Source organism: Agelaius phoeniceus, chromosome 14, assembly GCF_051311805.1.
Source record: "Agelaius phoeniceus isolate bAgePho1 chromosome 14, bAgePho1.hap1, whole genome shotgun sequence".
Classification (NCBI taxonomy): Eukaryota; Metazoa; Chordata; class Aves; order Passeriformes; family Icteridae; genus Agelaius; species Agelaius phoeniceus.
Window position 1 is genome coordinate 16,422,985 of NC_135278.1, and position 19,146 is coordinate 16,442,130.

At 42.7% G+C, this 19,146-nt stretch overlaps 1 protein-coding gene across 2 annotated transcripts in view; it reads right to left on the reverse strand.

Annotated features, from left to right (window-relative positions):
• The window catches only part of RPS6KA6 (ribosomal protein S6 kinase A6), a 37,842-nt gene extending 18,931 nt beyond the window's left edge, over nucleotides 1–18,911 (reverse strand). For both annotated transcript variants that reach the window (XM_077185880.1, XM_054641373.2), the window contains exons 1-6: nucleotides 18,706–18,911; nucleotides 9,971–10,030; nucleotides 6,284–6,400; nucleotides 3,539–3,620; nucleotides 2,675–2,755; nucleotides 1,705–1,784 (exon numbers count right to left, since the gene is read on the reverse strand). In XM_077185880.1, coding sequence (XP_077041995.1) covers nucleotides 1,705–1,784; nucleotides 2,675–2,755; nucleotides 3,539–3,620; nucleotides 6,284–6,400; nucleotides 9,971–10,030; nucleotides 18,706–18,780 — 495 coding nt within the window. In that variant the 5' untranslated portion in view covers nucleotides 18,781–18,911. The remainder of the gene's footprint in view (nucleotides 1–1,704; nucleotides 1,785–2,674; nucleotides 2,756–3,538; nucleotides 3,621–6,283; nucleotides 6,401–9,970; nucleotides 10,031–18,705) is intronic.
• Nucleotides 18,912–19,146: the final 235 nt, after the last annotated feature.

Here is a 19,146-nt window from a genome sequence, read left to right on the forward strand (position 1 = left end):
GCCATCTCCCCATAATGACATGTCAAGCTTCTCTGGGTCAGGTCAAACATGATGCAAGTCAGCTCCATTAAATATTACCAATAAGAACTTCATTACACACTCATCTCACCGCCACAGCTGAAACTCTCATGCCCACATTAGACTTTAAAGACCAACAAAATAACTTCAATAACTTTAATAACTTCATACTAAACCAAATGAATTTAAAATAATCCTGGTGTGCAAAGCATGGAATGCCACAGGGAATTTATCCTCATGTGCATTGTCCATAGGCTGTGTTTTACCATGGACTTTTGAAATTACTTCCCACCCCCACCAGAAAATAAAAACCTGATTTTTTCATATCTATATACATAAAAGCCAGTATAAAAGGTAACTTAAGTGTTCCAAAAAACAAGGGGAGCCCTAGCAGTAAGAAAACTTGAGAATTACAACTTCTTGATTCCCCCAGGGAACACATCTCTCTTTCAGCCTCCAGCAGAGTCCTCAAGGACAGCCTGGCATCCCTTATTTAAGATGTTCCACAGGGGATAACCCAGCTGGGTTAGTGCAAGAGAACAGCTCTTCCTGCTATTCCAGAACTCCCTCTGGAACTGGACATTCCATATCAAAGCCTGACCCCTTTCCTACTCCTGCTCCAATAACCCAGGACAAGTTGGTCACTTCAAGTTTCTAACAGCCATTTTAGCTTCCAGATTAATTAATTCTGAGCTCAATTCTTAGATATAATCACTGTGTTACCAATCTCAGCTTTTAAAAAAAATGCCTTTGAATTCTCTCTCTTTTGCCTGTTCCTAAAGTAAAACTTTATTTTTATGAGAAGGATAAGGGGAAAAAAAACTCTCCTGGCCTTACATACTGGGAATAAACAACCTCCCCCACCCCATGAAAAAGATCAGCTAACACAGTTTTCTCATTTAAGAAAGTGGCTTTTCCTGTGCTTTGGCAATATAAATGGATTTACAGTGGTGAAAACACTGAAAACCTCACTTGCTGTGAAGCTGTTGAGAAACTGCCATTAAAAATTTAGATCTTTATAAAAGGTTTGCCAAAAGAAAATAAAAGTCTTCTAAACGTGTTCATAACACTTAAGGTAACATGTAATAAATATTTGATGGCAAATGTTTAAAAAAAATAACAACAGCCTGTAGCTGTATCCCATTCCCTCCTCTGGAGCTCTCTGTCCAGGAAACAAAAATAGAAATGAAAAATTCAAGGTCCAGTTGTGTGCCAGGGTTGGATGGAGGGGAGGGGGCTCAAAAGCACTTTGTGTTCCCACTTTGTGGGATTCAGGATGAGCATGGGCATTGCAGCAGCAGGCAATTTTACAGTGCAGCAGAAAGCTCTCAGGGCTGCAGGGTTCCAGGAGCACCTAAGCTGACTAAGAGCATGAGAACTACACATCCCCTTCCTTCAGTGCTAAATATTCATTTACTTCAGTTGTGTTTCCAAGCAACAAAACATTTTTAGACAAAAGAACTGTACTTTGCAGATGCCAAATTAAAACTTGGGCTACTCATCAATACACACTTGGGTTTCTTAAGGATAGAACAGAACCTAGGATATGTAAGGAAAGCCCAAAAGTTATTAAAAACTTCACTATGACAAGAAATATGGGGGAAAACAGGTTTAGAAGCCAACCCTGTACCAACAAAACCCAACCCCTATCTAAGAGTGAGTGGAGATAAAATTTTAGGTACTTACCTCTTTGGATAATCGTGTGAATACATCTCCTCCCCTGAGAAAATCCAATATTAAATAGAGCTTCCCTTCAGTCTGAAAGGCTTAAAAAAATTTTTAAAAAGTAAATAAAAATCAATAGTTGTATGACAAAGCTACAAAACAAATCTGAATGCTTTTACAACTAGGAAATTTCAACCACAGGCAATACTGTTGTTTGTGGAAGGGAAATAATTCAGCACATGAGGTAATTTATTGAATGATTCCTTGCTTCTTCACAGAAGAAATCTTAGTCATGAGAGATGATTAAAATAATGTTTTTTATTTCTCCTTTGTCAAATAGGGAAGCAGCAAGGACATCAATCACTGTGGTTTGGTTTAAATCAATGAAAAGTACAAAACCTCTGCAGAACTTGAACATAAAGATTCAGGAAATTCTTACAAGAGCACACGTAGCCACATTTCTCTTCACAGAGAAAAGCAAGAATATTCCTGAGATTCACATTCTCTGAACCTCAGAGAAAGGAAGAACAATCCTTATCTCATTGGCTGTGCCTGTGTTTGTGCAAAAGTAGAATGCAATATGGAGATTGTTTACCCACAGTGATGATGTTTTGTTTCCTTGGCCTGTCAGGGCCAGGTGTGTGTGTGTGTCAGGATGTTGGCTGACAGTCACAAGATTCTGGGCAGTTGAGTGCTTGGCAGATTCAGTTTGGATGTAATGAAATACAGTATAGAATAATATAGTCTAAAAAAGAAATGAATTAGCCTTCTGATAAGATGGAGTCCTCCTCATCATTCCTCCCAGACATAGGGGGGCGAAAATATCCACTATAAAACTCTTCCATAGCCATGTATTTACACTGCTTTCTTTATTTTCCCAAGTTGCTAGAGCCTCATGTGGGCACCCCAAAAGTGAGGGAGACCAAGAGCAGCTGTGGCCCGAGGCAGGGGCAGGAAGGGGGGCAGAGCACAGGGAGGGATGGGTACCCACCATAGTGCAGCTTGACGATGAACGGGTGGTTCACCTCCACCAGGATGTCGCGCTCCATCTTGGTCCGGACTCTGTCCCGAACTGAGGGAGAGCAAACAACAACAACAGTGAGGCACAAATGCATTTAGTACCACATAAAAAGACTTTGCTGGCTAAAGGAATCTCTTCCCTCATCACCTGATTTGTTTTTTTAATGTTAAAGTCTCCCACAAAACTCCTCCTTTCAGGCAGCAAGACTCAGGTTTGTTTCCTGCCTGCCCCAATTTTCTTCTTTGCTTCATTGCATTTCCAGCACATCCCCATATTTTGTGATAATCCATATTGCTTTCAAGAAAAAAGCTCATATCTACGTTCCCAACTTCAATTTATGAATTAACTCTCTGTCCTGAATATAAAATATTTTTAAGATTATTTTTTCCCCTTTAACAGTAAAGCCCTGTTTACACACAGTGGACTCGCACCCATTCAAGTGTCTCCTGAAAGCCAAAACACTGAATTAAATTGTTCTGGCTCCTGGAACAAGGGAATGACTTAATTTTAACCACAGCAGAGTTCTGACTTAACAAAAGACAAAAGGAAAACTGTTTATGAAATTAACTTGTTTGCATATAATGAAAAGCCTAAACAGAATTAAATAATCCAATTTTAAACTTTGAAAGAACATTTCTGACCACATAATTAAAGCTACCTGGCCAGATTTAAAATAATACTTAAACATGAACTTACAAGTTACTCTAAAAATAAAACCTACTGTCAGAGAAGAGTTATGAACTCACTGACAAATATTTAAGATTAAAAAAAAGCTTTTAAATACAGGTGCACTAAACCCCATGGTCCAAAGTCTCAGCTGAAAGACAAACCTACCTTTTAAAGAAGCTTTTTTCAACACTTTCATTGCATAAAGCTGCCCAGCATCAGGCCCAATTATCTTCCTCACGAGGAAGACCTGGCAATACAAAGCCCATTTTTAAATCACTGCAAGCTTGGCAATCAAACCCAAACTCTCACAAAGCATTTGCAAAGCTCCCATTAATGTCAGGCAGCTTCCAGTGCTCTGCACCAAGCACACACCTTTAAAGGAAGAGCAAAATTCCTTGATCAGATCAGAGCTGCAAAGCACCAAGCTCTCTGAAGCATGATACTGCCCAGAAACTTTGGATTCTTTCTTGATTTATCAAAGAAGTTCTTACAGAAAGATGTTTCTTTCTATCCCTTTCTTGGAGAAGGACAATTCTGCCTGGTCTGCCACCTCCCAAGAGGTTTTTGAGGCTTAAGACCCAAGTCTCAAATATCAAACATTCATTTTTATTAATGAATTCTGTACAAGTGGTGAGATGAAAGCAAGGAAACCTCACCATTTAAGATCAAAGCACCCTTTCCCTCTGGAATAGCAACTCCAACAGGTTTTTCTACTTTTTCTCTCCAGAAGAGTTTTAAAGATAGATGGGATACAACTTGACACTGAGAAAAGCATATTAGATAAAACACTGCAGTACAAAGACACGGAGCTACACTAATTTTTAACCACCAGATCTTCCAATTTACAAAATGGTTTGATATGTGCTCCTACTTCTAAACTGCTGTTCTTGTAATAGCAATTTTTAGTTATGAATTAATAAGTTATGTTTACAAAACCAAAAAACCACAACATACAAGTCGCAAGAGAAAGCCAAGAGCTCCCTACAATTACCTCTCTGATCTCACCTTACCCAGACTTTCATTTACAATTCATTTATTTATATCTAGAAATTATATTTTTTTTTCAATGATCTTGTCGAATTTTCCAGTCTAGAATCAGAAATTCAAGCACTGTTATGACTAAGTTGTACAAGGTTGGGAGAGGAGTTGTTTTTATTTTAAGCTCTGGTTAGAAGAAAAATATCATGTTTCAAGGTTGTCTGGCTTTTTGTTTTAATAAGTTTTGCCCAATAACTGACCTACAACAGTGCTCTCCCATCGGCCAAGGTGATAGAAAATAGTAAAGGGAGTAATTTGAACACCAGCAACTAAGAATACAGCTGTGGATGAATACAATCACAATTATAAAATACTAAATAATAAGCACATGGGAATATTTTAGTCTTAACAATCAACAACTTGTGAGGACATAAGGAATTCATGTGCAAGTTACAAATTTTAGCTAATAAGACTCAAAACAGCTGCAAACTACTAAAGCACCACCTATTTATTTAATTTGCAGACAAATCCTCCAGAATTCCATGTCTGCTTTAGAAGGCACTTCCTCCTTCAAAGAATGAGGAGAGAATTCAGTAATTCAGGAGGTTTTACTCTTTATTTCTGTGGAGTGATTAAATCCTGCACTGATGTCAAAAGCAGGATCCAGGTTTAACCCTTTATTTCTGTGGAATGATTAAATCCTGTCAAAAGCAGGCTCCAGGTTTAACCCTTTATTTCTGTGGAGTGATTAAATCCTGTCAAAAGCAGGCTCCAGGAAACCCCCCTGGTGTTTGCCAAACCCAAAGGAAGGACCCTGGGAGTAGGAACTGGGGAGAGAAAACACCGTGAGGGCAGCAGCCACTGAGCCTCCTGGTTTGTTTTCTCTTTCCACTGGAAAGAACAAAGAGCTCTGAGCTCAGGTGTGCACATTCCAAAGCTCCTGAGCACCTCTGGAGTTTGCTGGGGTTCCACACAGGAGCCCTCCTGAGGCTGGCACTACCCTGAGCTCTGGGAAGCCAAATCTGAGGCAGGGCTGGCTGTGCCAGATGTGCTGAACCCTCAGGTGGCTCCAGGCATCTCAAATCAGGAGTAATAAATATATGGAGCCTTTTCAGGCTCCTGCAGTGAGAAGTGTGTGAGGGAATTGGCAACCAACGTTATCAGGTAAAGAAATGTTTCTGCAACCTCAAAATACTAAGAAATATTTCAAGTCTGTTCTCTACACGATCACTTTGTGCACAGAATGCCTCCCTAATGTGAATTTCTTCCTCTCTCACTGTATTTTATGCAGAGGTTTGTTCCTGCCTAGAGACACACACAGAATCAGCAAAAGAACAGGAACAAATGTAAAGCTGATTGACTACTTCAGATGTTGCAAAAGATGTAGTTTGAGACTGGTTTTAAAAAATTAATTACCTTCCTATACACTAGGATTAATATTTCAACTACTGTGTTTCAACACAGTAACAGAGATCAGATTTTCAACTTCATTTCTGCAAAGTGACACCCAGTGGCACATTACAAAAGGAAAATATTGTAACAAAAACCCTGCCATATTTCTTCTCTGTGCCATTTGAATAATTAGTGTCTTTTAGCTGGAGATCACTTGATAAATACAGCAAACTAGAAAAAGTAAATCAGCTGGGAAATGTATTTCAGGTTAAGTTCCCAACTGCCACAATCAACTCTCCTGTAGCTACATAAATACAGATTTTGTGTCTTGAAAAAAGCCAAACATGCCCAGCATGTCAAGTCCCATCACCAGAAGACAAACCAGCATTTCCTTCAGAAGGTTCTGTCCATGGCTCTGGAGCAAGGCTGGGAGAGGATTCCATTACTCAACACATTTTCAAACATTCCCAGCAACTCTGCTGGCCTGTCTGCTTCCCTGGAATGTCTGGACAGGTCTATGGAACAAGTTTATCATCTTACCTTTCCAAATGATCCCTGTCCAAGAACCTTAAGTAGTTCAAACTGTGCTGGGTCTGCTTTCTCACATCCTTCTTTCACATGATGTGTAATAGGAATTTCTTTCACACTTCCTTCATCCTGTGATTTCAAAGCAAACAAAATACAACAGTGAGCAGGCCTGCAGTAACTAAGTCTTGTTAAAAGTGCATGTAAATACCTGGATTTTTCTTTGTTTAGTTTTATTTTAGTAAAATATTTAAAATTCTAATAAGGTTTAAAGAAAAACTGCTCAAATGAAGAATTTTCCCATCTAGCTTTTCTTAAACAGATGCATCTAAAATTTCTAAACTGAAGAAAAATTCCCAAAGAATGCTCATTTTCTTTTGCCATAAATATTTCAACTACAGAAAAGCTGGATTACTTTACATGAAAGGAATAAAAGCCCAGATTTTTAAACCAAGACTTCTGAGCTTCACCTCTGCTTAGCAGCTTTAGTTTTCCCAGTGATTACTCTTCTCATCTTTCCCCCTTCCTGAAGTAAGTCTTAATGAAAGCCAAATTGAATTTCATCATTTGGGGTAATTATTGCTTTTCACAGCAGCAAATAATAACTCTGGTCATCCATTTGTAGCTGGAGGAACAGGCAGCATTTGAAGACCATAAATAAGAGATGAGTCATCTTAAGGACTCTGAGAATTCTTGCATCCAAGGGAAGAAACAGCTCTGGGGTGCAGAGCTCCTGGGAAGATTCTCCTGTGTGGGGACCTCCTTCAGACAGCTAAGGGTAATTCTGAGCTAGGTGAGTGATTTAATGTTCTCCTGACTGTCTCATGTGCCTCTCATCTTTAGCAAAGCAGGGCACAGCAGCCCCAGTTGTGAAAAGACAAACATTCCTGATGATCCAAATCCCATGATGGATTGCAGCTTTTATGGTGTAAGAGAAGTTTCTGAGAGCCAAAACAAGCAAGGTGTCAAAATAAGCACCCTTGGAATTAAAAATTGAAGCCCACAACAGCAACCTCAGTTTGCAGGTGGAAAAGGAGCAGCCCCCTCCTCAGCCCTAGCAAGAAGATCAATAAAGTTCTTGTACACAACAAAATCACAAGTTAAAATCCCATCTGATTTGCATGACTTCACTTTTGGGGCATCAAATGATTATCAGCTGTCTCCTATCCTCTTTTCTGGCCTCATTTTGAAAGCTTCTCTTAGCAGAGACCAGAAAAGCACCCTACCAACCTCCTGTGAGTTACAGCCCCTCCATGAGAAGTGCAAACAGCACCAGGAAAGGACCTGGGCACTGATGAAACAGTTTTGGAAATAACATCATTCTGTAGTCAGGTGAACTTACTGCCCAGAACTCTGCATTAAAACTTCCAATTAATCAGCTTTGTCACAGTTCATACCACAGTTCATACACCTGGATCAAATTCTGGTTTTACCCAGAAATTCAGAGTAGGAATCTGCTCATCTGAATTTGTACATGCTGCAGTAATTAAAGAAAAAAAAGAAGCAATCATCACACTGCATTAATTGCTTCTGCCTTAATTGCTTTGCTCGTCCAGAGGGGGAAAGAGAGTTCAAACAAACATCTTGGTGTATTCCCAAACTGCAGTCCAGCTGTTAGAGCACACCAGTCCCTTCCCCTCCCCTCTCTGATTTCATCCTCCTTCTGGGAAAGGCCTGTTTGTCCTGCCTGCTTCCCACACAAGGTGGGTATGAACACCAGACACTGCTGGAAAACAAAGTGAATTCTGTAATTCACAACCAAGGCACTTTATTTCCCTCTTTGGTCACAAACCCCCATCTCACACTGATGACACACTGTAAAATCCCAACTTCCCCTCATCCATCCCCCCTGGTGACTGTCATTTATGCACTCAGAGGACAGATACACCTATCTTTCCATTTTCCTTTACTTTTTAAACACATGCCTAATTTAAGGCAAGTAAGAACAGCAGCATTTCGAAGTCATCTGATGACAGATGAAAGCAGCAAGTTGTCTAATTACACACCAAGTTGTACAACAGACTTAATGGCTGCTTCTTCCTATGAAATATGTAAATATTCTATTTAGAAGCCTTTTTTCTTCACCATCCTAATTTGTATTCCCTAACACCGTGAAACTTTGCATGAGAAAAGCTCTTTAAGAGTTCAGCCTCTCCTGTGTTTATCACCCACCTCGAGCCATTAGCCTGTGACATCACACGTGGTTGCTGAGGAGACTGAGAGGATTTCTAAATGTGAACTCAGGAGAGAAATGTTTTCCATGCAAATAAAGACTAACTTGAGATGGATTAAATGAGGTGTTTTTTTATATAAAGTGTTTTATCTTCACAAAAGATGTCTATATAATTTCACTTACTTAACTATTATTAAGGTACTAAAAATTGGCATGACTGAGGTGTGAGAGACCTTTTCATCACCACCAAGGAGTGAGCACACAGAGCTGAGCAGCTCCAAGCCACTTTCATTTTCATTTCTACTTTGGCCTCCACGAACTACAAATTTGGTTCTCTCATTTTAAGCAGCAAATTTCTTTCCAAGCTGAGGCACCAGCTCCCACCCAGTGGCCTTGCACAAGAAGGAACTCAACTCTTCCCTGCTCCCAGCAGGTTCACCAGGAGCCAGGGAGCCAAAGCAAACACCAGGATCAGTCCTGGCTTTGCCACAGCTCCCTGGAATGTGGGTCCAGAGCTCAGCAACCTCCTCATCCTCGTTCTAGAGCAGTAGAAAACTCAGATAATCCACTGCTCCTTTCTTTGCTACCTGTGAGACCACTCTGACACTTGATTCACCCACTCCACACCAGGAACTGTCCAGGCACCACGTGGGTCTGTGCCCAAGACTTCATTCTCCAAATCCCTTCCTTATAAATGTTGTTACTGTACCACAAAGCAGTGGTTACAGCTGGTGACAAGATCGATTTATGCCACAATCCCAGGCTGGTTTGGGTTGGAGGGGCCCTAAAGCCCATCCAGTGCCACCCCTGCCATGGCAGGGACACCTCCCACTGTCCCAGGCTGGCCTTGGGCACTGCCAGGGGCTCTCTGGAATACCTTTGTGACCCTGCTCAAAAATCCAAGGAGGAGGGTGCTGAGAAATGCTGGCCAATGTGGCCATGGGCAGTCAGGCATTTCACCACACACAGGATGAGCCTGAATTTTAGTGCAAGGTTTAGCCACACACAGAACACTCAACTTCAGCACCTCCTAAACAAGCACTGGGCAAAATGCACCTCAAGAGGGGCTTACCTGGGATATTTCTCCATAAAGCACAATGAACACACTGGTGTACACATTCATTCTGCTCTAAAAAAGCACAATTAAGTCCCTTTGAGCTGAAGGTACAGCAGCTCCACTAAAAACTACAAAGCAGAACAAGGGATTGCAGCAAGAGCAGCATTCACCAGTCTGTGTGAAAGGCCCCAGGTTGGCCTGGGTATTTCTGAGCTTGAGAGATGCACAAATGCTCCCTCCAGCACATGAAGCTCTGCCTCATGCAGCACAGTTTCCCAAACAAGGCATTTACAATAGTCCCTACCTAGGTACTAATTTCCAAAGCCATCTTTGAGACTTAGAGTCTCCTCAGATATGGTTCAAATGAAATGATGGGTTCAGAAGATTCTAAAGAGCAGGGAATGCATCAATTCTGCTGCAACAGGAGGTCATGCTAATGAGTGGCTGAAGTGAGCAGGAATCAAACACTTACATGGTAGGAATAGGGTTCACCTTCTTCCATAGGCTCATCTGCCATTTTAAGGCCATTTAGCTGCAAGAAAAAAAAAAAAAAGAAAGAAAGAAAAACATCATTAAGACCCAGCAATTTCAAATTATTAAGAGTTCAAAATTTGACCAATTTACATTTCAGAGCACACAAGTGAGAACTGGTGGTGGGGTTGCTCTAATTTAAAGCTGTAGTCTCAAACAAACACTACTACTCAGTAGTTATATTTAGCATCTCCCTTATGTATCATTTAGCATCTCCCTTTGTAAATGCCATCATTATTATGCCAGTGTTATTTAATTGGGATTAATTTAAAACTCCTTTAAAAGCTAGATACCACTCCTACAAGATGACACTAATGCAGAATTCCTCAGTTATCCATGAAACTTATGCTGCAGATGCTTTTCAGAAACCTAGAGTTTTCGAAGGAAAATTAATTTGCAGCTTAAAGGGAAAATATGCAAAAGTGATTCCAAGCCTTTTTGAAAATACCAAGTCCACAGCTGCAGTAACAAAAAAAAAAAAAAATTAAACTCAGTTTAAGCTTTCTCTAAGTCACAAATAATTCAATGCTGAAACAAAACAAAAAAACAACCAAAACCCAGAAATATGAAGGACATGTTCTGTTCAGACATGCAAAGCAAGCATTAAAAACTGGAAATACCTGACAAAAATGGGTGAATGCCATTATGGATTCTGCTAGTAATAATTGCTAATTTATTTATATATTAATTGTTCAGCATCTCTACATTTATGTGGCACAGGTCTCACATTAAAAGTAACTAGAAATGACATAAGAAAACTCAAACTTTTTTTTCTGAAAACCAAGTTGAACCAATTAAACTCTTAGGCTGGGTAATGACTTTTTTTCTTGTACTTCTGAATTCTTCTAAAATCCCTGCCTCAGCTACTGGAATATGGTGTTGCTGTCAGCATGGGAGTTGGTAAAACACAGAACTGTGGAGAATGCCCCCAAATTCCTGTGCTCTGAACCAAAGCAGAGTCTGGAGGAGCAGGTGGGGCTGCAGGGACAGGCTTGTACCACGACTCTGTCACCCAGGCAAACCCTCAACCACGTCCATGCTGCCACAGACCCCTGGTGTGGAGTAGAGCTTTTAATTCACAGATTAATGCTTTTGATAAAATTGAATCTCCAGTTTTTGTAGCAAGATACTGGCACTTATTTTTGGACTGTATCCTCACTGGTGAAAAAAAAAAAAAGACAAAACAGCAAAACAGAGCAAGGAAATAGCACAAAGCTTCACTTATTTTCACTCCACAAGTTTCTATTCACCATAACTCAGTTTAACCAATGTTCCTCCAACCCAAGCCCATCGTTCATCTCTCATGTGTTGCCACCTCAACTCTAACAGCCAAAAATCACCCCTGCATTACCCTGGATCCAGAAACCAAAGCTACTCATTTGCTACATAACTTATTTCTTTTTTTGCATTTTTTTTCACAGATTAGACAGTGGGAGGGACAAGACACTCACTGTGGTTGTTATTGTACAAATTAACTGAATAAACCCAGAACTGACACCAAAGTTCAGCCCAGCTCTGACCTCCATCCTCATTTCCATGCAATTTGTTTTCACAACACCATAAATTACATTCAAGTGTGAACCAATGTGATGCCCAGCAGAATTGTCCAAAAAGCTTATTTGGAATGAGAAATAAACTGGGTTTCTACTCCAGGTGCTCAGAAACGTAATAACATTGTTCCTTCATGGACTTCAATTCAAAGTGATTTTATTGTGCATTTCACCTTTTCTTTCTAGAAAGATGGGCAACATTTTCCAAGTTTTGTTACTTAAATTTAAGCTCTGGAACCAACACCACCAACCAGAAGAACTGCAGATACACTGGAAACAATACAGGTACAAAAAATGGGGCTGGAAAGGGGTTTTGAAGCCAAAATCAGTGTGTTATTTCATCTAGGATGCTCCTGAGAACACCATTTAATGTACTTTCAACTTGCTGGCAAATCAAGTACAATAAACTACTGGATTTTTATGGCAGGTAATCATCTTAATTAACAATTTCCTATCATACACTTTTCCCCTTCACTGTTGCTCCTTGGTTTGTGTTTGTTTTTTCCTGTCCAGTCTCTCTGTACTGATACAGACTGGGACACCTGCCAATTTCTAGTCCAAAGAATTTGATGTTCAAGGGCATGAATCTGCTTTTATTGCTTGATACACACAACTACACTTTTGCCGTATTTGTTTGTGAATCCTGGTCACTGTCCGTTAGAAAAACCACAAGGAACAAAAATCTGCAAACTTGTTGGAATATAACCCAAAGTCTGGTGGCTTGTTAAGTAATTCAGCTAAAAAAAGTCAATGACAAAAATCAAATCATTACTGTCTTGTACAGTCACTTAATTGGCTGAGTTTCAATAACCAGAAGCTGGCAAAAAAGAAAAGTGACAGTTAATACTTATTTCCCACCTCTGTGGAAACCAGATACAAAATGCAGCTTCCACAGCCAAGTGAGGCTCCTTTTAAAGATTTATTCATGAATATTTATGCACAAACATATAGAACAGAATGATTTTAACCTCTAAGTCACTACTTACTAAATATCTACAAATGCACAAATGTGATTTATTATTGAGAATTAAAGAGCACAGCTCTCTATAAAAAGAACAGGTGAAAGGAGGCAATACTATGATGGTGAAGGAGATTCCTTCATCTTTCAATCATTTTGCTGTTCAGTGCTGCTCAAGTCCTACAACTGAGCATTTTAAATATTAACTCCCATGAAAACACAAACTGAGCTCAGACTTTTAGGCAAACACTGACGACACTTTCCAAACACACAATGTGGAAATGACACAAAGTACCCCAAGTTGTTGATTAGTAAAAAATAACAAAAGGAACTATGTAAATAGATGAGCTCAAAGTTTAGGTCAGAGCACCTGGCAGGTCAGATACTTCTGCAGAGGTGCAGCCTGAGGGTCCCAACTGCCTGGCAAGGAGCAGGGAGCAATGTGCCTCTGGATTAGATGGATCCCAAGGGGCTGGGACCATCCCTGTTATCCTGCAGCAATGTGCCTCTGGATTAAATGGATCCCAAGGCTGGGACCATCCCTGTAACCCTGGCAGCAATGTGCCTCTGGATTAAACACATCCCATGGCTGGGACCATCCCTGTTATCCTGCAGCAATGTGCCTCTGGATTAAACACATCCCATGGCTGGGACCATCCCTGTTATCCTGCAGCAATGTGCCTCTGGATTAAATGGATCCCATGGCTGGGACCATCCCTGTTATCCTGCAGCAATGTGCCTCTGGATTAGATGGATCCCAAGGCTGGGACCATCCCTGTCATCCTGCAGCAATGTGCCTCTGGATTAAATGGATGTCATGGCTGGTATCATTCCTTCTCCCTTGGCAGCAATGTGCCTCTGGATTAGATGGATCCCAAGGCTGGGATCATTCCTTCTCCCTTGGCAGCAATGTGCCTCTGGATTAAACACATCTCATGGCTGGGACCATCCCTGTTATCCTGCAGCAATGTGCCTCTGGATTAGATGGATCTCATGGCTGGGATCATTCCTTCTCCCTTGACAGCAATGTGCCTCTGGATTAGATGGATCCCAAGGCTGGGACCATCCCTGCTACCTTGGAGAATATCCAAAGGGCTGGGAAAAGGCTTAATGAGAATTGCACATGTTCTTCCTCTGATTAGAACAGCAGAACAGAGTATTCCCAGTATTACCAAAGATTGGAACCATCTTCCCCCCTCCCATATTAAGGATGTTTTCAGTGTTTCCATGGTAAATTCCTTAGGACTTGGTGGGTCTACAGGTTTTGGTTGAAAGAGGCCAGGCAAAAGGTCAGCAAAAATGCCTAATGCCAGGTAAAGCAGTGGAAGATGTAAAGCAGGTGCATCCTGCCCTGGTTTTTACATGTCTTTGCTGAGAGATTCAAACAGAATTTTAAAAATTCTAGAAAAAGCAGAACTGGGAATTTTATCATCATACTATAATTAGAAGTAAAAAGCAATATTCAGCACCACCCACCTAAAATCTTGTCTGGCTTCAAAGAGGTAAAATTCTACCCAAGGGTCACCAAGAGCTCCTGTATCCGCCACAGCTCCTCCTTCCCTGGCCTCCCCTTGGGAAGTTATGGGGTGTTCCCAGAGCTGCACCCCAGTTCTCCCACATGAACACAGAAATAAGCACTTTCCTTCCCCACAAACAGAAGGAACCCTTCAAGTAGTTATTTCAAAATATTTGAGTGGAAGCTTACATCAGAAATCCCAATTATGTCAAAAAGACTTTGAAAATAGAATCCTGACAGGACGACCACATTTGTTCCTCATTTATTCTTAATTACATCTATAGAGAGTTTGCACCATTAATTTAATTAGCAACACACTGGCCTCCTGAGGATTTCCTGAGATAGGTCTGAGCAGTTTGAGGGTTCTGGGCACATCCACTCCCCACCTACACAAACTCTGGGCCAGCCCCACTCCCTCGTTTCCCCCCACAAAAGGAAGAGGCCTCTAAATCCCCTCACACTCTTGAACACACCACGTGAAAAAGGGAGATAAAGCAATCTAAGACACCTGAAACCCATAATCAGTTACTAGGGAGAGCTACAAAGTTCTTTTCCTGTGGCAAATAAATCATACATTCAGACAGGACACCAAACCTTCAGCAACGTATAATTAGTGATTTTAAAAGAACATTTTGATCCTTCCCTTTATCAGATCAAGGGAGAATTACGTGTGCCTCCAACAAGTTCCAGCTCTGACAAGACACAAAGCTGACCTCAAGCACAGGGATCACTGAATTAGCAAAGGACTTGAGATCTTTTCATTCCTGCCTGTGTACATAACCTCAACTCCAGAATCAGAGGGCACAAAGCAGCCAGTCTTCAAATTATATTTAATGGCAGGTAATTCTGGAAAAGGATGAGATTTAAACTTGAGGAAAGCAACTATCTCACATTTTATTCTTAATGTAGTGAAGTACTACATCAATGGCAGAATTCTACCTATGATGAGTGAACAAATCATATCATTCTTTGGATTTGGGGTTATTGTGAAGTGCCTCCAAAGGTATCCTGCAGGAAGCAAGGTGAGCTACCTGCACCACACTCCTGGATCTGCTCAGAGACTCAGAACACTAGAGCAGATTTCCAAAGCAAATTTCAGAGGTGGTACACAAACCCACCATCATTATTACTGTATTGCAGCACTTCTCAGTGCATAAAGACACTCATTGTTTTCTCTTTAAGAGCATTAACGTGCATAATTTTTATTTTTTTTTAAGGCAACTTGTCCTCCGAGATCTTTACAAAATCTGTGCATTGTAGCAATGTCTGAGGCGCTCAAAGGAGGGGCAAGGTTTTACTTGCTCTCCTGACAGAACACCAGGCGATTGTGGAGATTCTGGGAGATGCACTGAACTAGGTAGAGCTGAGTCATCCACGTCACTGCCAGTAATTACTCACAAAGGAGTTATGCAACTCCTAACACTGACAAAATTCAGTGGCCTTTGACAGACCGGGCTCAGAACGTGCTCCAGAGACGGGACTGAAAACACTGGCCAAAATCAAAGATGTATTTATCTCAAGTGGCAAAGGGAGCAGCTAATGCACAACAGCAGCAGAGCTCAGCTCATGAAAAATCCTTTTGGAGGGCAGCAACTTTCAATGCAGCCCCGTTTTCCAGTAGAATACTTTAGTTTTCAGTCACTTTTTTGTTTCAGCCTTGTCTTGCTTGTCACAATCAGGCAATTAAGCAACTGGTTCTTGAAGTATTTATTGCAAAAATAAGTATTTGAGAAGGAGGTTGCATTTATGCAATTCACAATCTTCATGTCTTGCAAACAGCCATGTGCTTACAGCAATTACAGACTCATTGTAAGTGCAATCCTCCCAGTTCAAGGGGCAGAAAGTGCCCAAATTCCTGTATTCTGCCCAATTCCAACTATTTCTGTATTTCATTCAGCTTGGTCAGTAAAATGTTAACGTTTACTTTCCTGTTTCTTTGTAGACTGTAATTACATTTTCATAATCTATAACAGTTGATTATGATCAACACCCTCATACCTATTTTTATTACCATGGAAATATATTTATTAATCCAATATCCAGGGGGAAAGAAGTTCACTGAATATTTGAAGCTTTAAGAGCACAACATTGATCCTTCCTACCTAGGCTTAAGGAATTCCCAGAGTCACAAAACAGCTTCACAAGTGACACTGTCACAGCAATATAAACACTTGAACAGCACAGTGCACAGCCCCAAATCCTCAGCACTTCAAAGACCCCCCCAAAAAGGGCAAAATAATTCAATTCTGACCTTCAATAATTTCTCCCAAAAGTTCTGCTGTTCTTGTCACTTGAAGCATGAAAATTTGTTTCCTACTTTCAAGATCACCTCCTTTCCTTGCCAGGTGTTTTTACTCCAAGTCGACACAAGTGCTACTGGAAATGCACTTACTGCTAATAACATAATCCTAAATTTAGTCAACAAGCAGAGTCTCAGAGAAAACCATTCCTCGGATTTCTCCTCCTGTGCCACAGCTGATGGACAAGAGCACCAGAAGGCACAAGTTAATCTTCAAAATATAAACCTATTTCACAGTGGCTCTGTTGACTGCAGCTCCAGCAAGGCCAAGGTCAGAGATCTCTCAGACTGCCAATACAAGGCTGTAATGAATACTATGAGCTACACTTAATTCTGTAAAATTTAAGTGAAAGGCCACACCAAAATTCATTTTGACATAAAATGCACCTTTGTTGAATCCCCAAGCCACGTGGATGTAGAAATCCAACAAGTGAGAAGTGCAGCACACCCCTGAGATCACTTATAGAAAGGGTTATGACAACACAAGTGTTTGTTCCTGTCATTTGGGAACTTCACACTCAACTTGAAGAAACTGGTTTGGCACAAATGGGCTCTAAGTGCTGCTGGCCAAACCCAACACGGACACAACAAACACCTTTTAATCTCCTTTTAATCAGAGCACAACTGGAGGAGCTTTACACAGCCCTTGTGAAATACAATTTAAAGAGTGACTGCTGCAAACAGTTGCCCTCAGATGTTACACACACAGAGCCCTTTCAGCTGGACACCCCTGCCCTGTGCTCTGCTGGCTCCCCTTGCTGGGGAGCCCAAAAAACACCCAGGGATGCACATCCCACTTCAGCTGCAACACTCTACTCTTGATTATTCTACCACTGATACATCATAGTCTCCTAATATTTCCTAAAGATCAACAGGACCAAGAAAGTTCTCAGACCTTTGCTAAGTTTCATACCTCAATTACAACAAACTGCTTTTAAAACAATATGAACAAGTAAACCTTAATATTTCAGCTGACTTTCTGATATCTGATGCATATCCAGTAATTAGAGTACTTGGCAGTGGTACTAAAATCCCCAAATATTAAAAGCACAAAGAAATTTGGGGAGTTTTTTCCCCTTTGAATTTTTATCAGGGAAAATAAATTCAACAACACCCTTTAATGGGCATCCTTTCACTCTTGCACATTTTGTACTTTGAGATGGTTTTGCTACAGACCCTTTTCACTTGCAATAAGAAGAGTCTGGTGCACTACAGAAAGCAAGTCTGACCAGTTTTAAGCAACTTTGTTTAGATAACATCTTTTGTGTGTCTAACAGACCTAGGTGTAATCTTTTATTTGTCATAGCTGACGATACCTGATACACAACCCTTCACTGCTGATTTCAAAGTGCAAGAGTTTTAATGCTCGAGCACCACGTTCTGCTGAGACACAGGAATCACTGCAACAGAACCAGTTTTACCTTTCATTTTCTTTTAAATTGCGTTTGCTCCTTGCTGATGAAGCACCTCGAGCACTAAGCAATACCTCGAAGTCGTTCCTCGTTCTTTAACACTTTTAAGCATCCAAACCTCAGCCAGGCACTCCTGGTTCTCTCTGCTCGTTGTATTTATGATAACCAAGGCAGAGTTGGTTATTCAACGTTTAAGCATCCAAACCTCAGCCAGGCACTCCTGGTTCTCTCTGCTCGTTGTATTTATGATAACCAAGGCAGAGTTGGTTATTCAACGTTTAAGCATCCAAACCTCAGCCAGGCACTCCCGGTTCTCTCTGCTCGTTGCACATATGGTAATTAATGTATAGTTATTCCAAGAGAAGGCAAAGGCACCTCCGTAGTGACAACCCACCTGGATGCGCAGCCACATTAGCGCGAGCAAATTTCCCGCAGAACTTAAAGTAACTTTTCACAGGATCTACGGCCATAAAAGTGAGTTTACAACCCCTCGGATGCTACGTGGGGAGGGACACCTGTGACACGAAGCGGCCGGGAGGCGACACAAAGCCCCGGCCTCCCCGGGCCGCCGGTGCCGCTACCTCCACACGTGTCACGGCCCGCGCCCGGGGGGCACGGCCGGGCCCGGGGCGGCCGCGGGGCTGCGCGGCGGCGGCGGCCGGGCCCGCGGGACGGCGGGGGCGGGCGGGGGCCGCCGGCTGCGGGCCGGGGCCCCGCGGCGGGGCCGGGCCGGGCCGGGCCGGGCAGAGCGGGCGCGGGTCGCGGCCGTGCGCAGGCCGGGAGGCCGGGGAGGCGGGGGCGCGGCGGGCGGGCTGAGGGGGCAGCGAGGCGAGGCCGCCGCAGCCCCGCGCGGAGGAGCCGCGGGAGACCGGGCTGGGCGCAGGTGCCGGCAGGGCGCGGAGCCGGCCCGGCCCGTTCCCCCCCTTCCGCCCCACACTGACCTCGGCGCCGCTCACGTACAGCTCCATTTTGTGGCAGGGCTGCGGCTCGTCGTCCAGTGGCGCGCACGGCACCATGTCCCGGCTGTGGGGCCGCGGCGGCTCGGCCGCTGCCGGGGGCCGTGCGGGGCGGCGCGGGGCCGGACGCGGGGCGCGGAGCGGAGCGCGGGGTGCGGGCGCTGCCGGCCGGCGGGGGCGGCGCCGCGCTGCGCTGCCCCGCGCACGCCCCCAACATGGCGGCCCGCGGGGGCGGGGCCTGCGCCGCACCGCGGTGACGTCAGGGCGGGACGGAGAATCCCCTGCATGGGGAGGGGGGGAATGACGCGCGGTGACGTCACCGGGGCTGCGGGCGGGCGGCGCCGCGCTGAGGGGGATTGGGGATGGAGGGTTGGGAATGAGGGGATTGGAGATGGAGGGGTTGGGGATGGAGGGGATTGGGGGTGA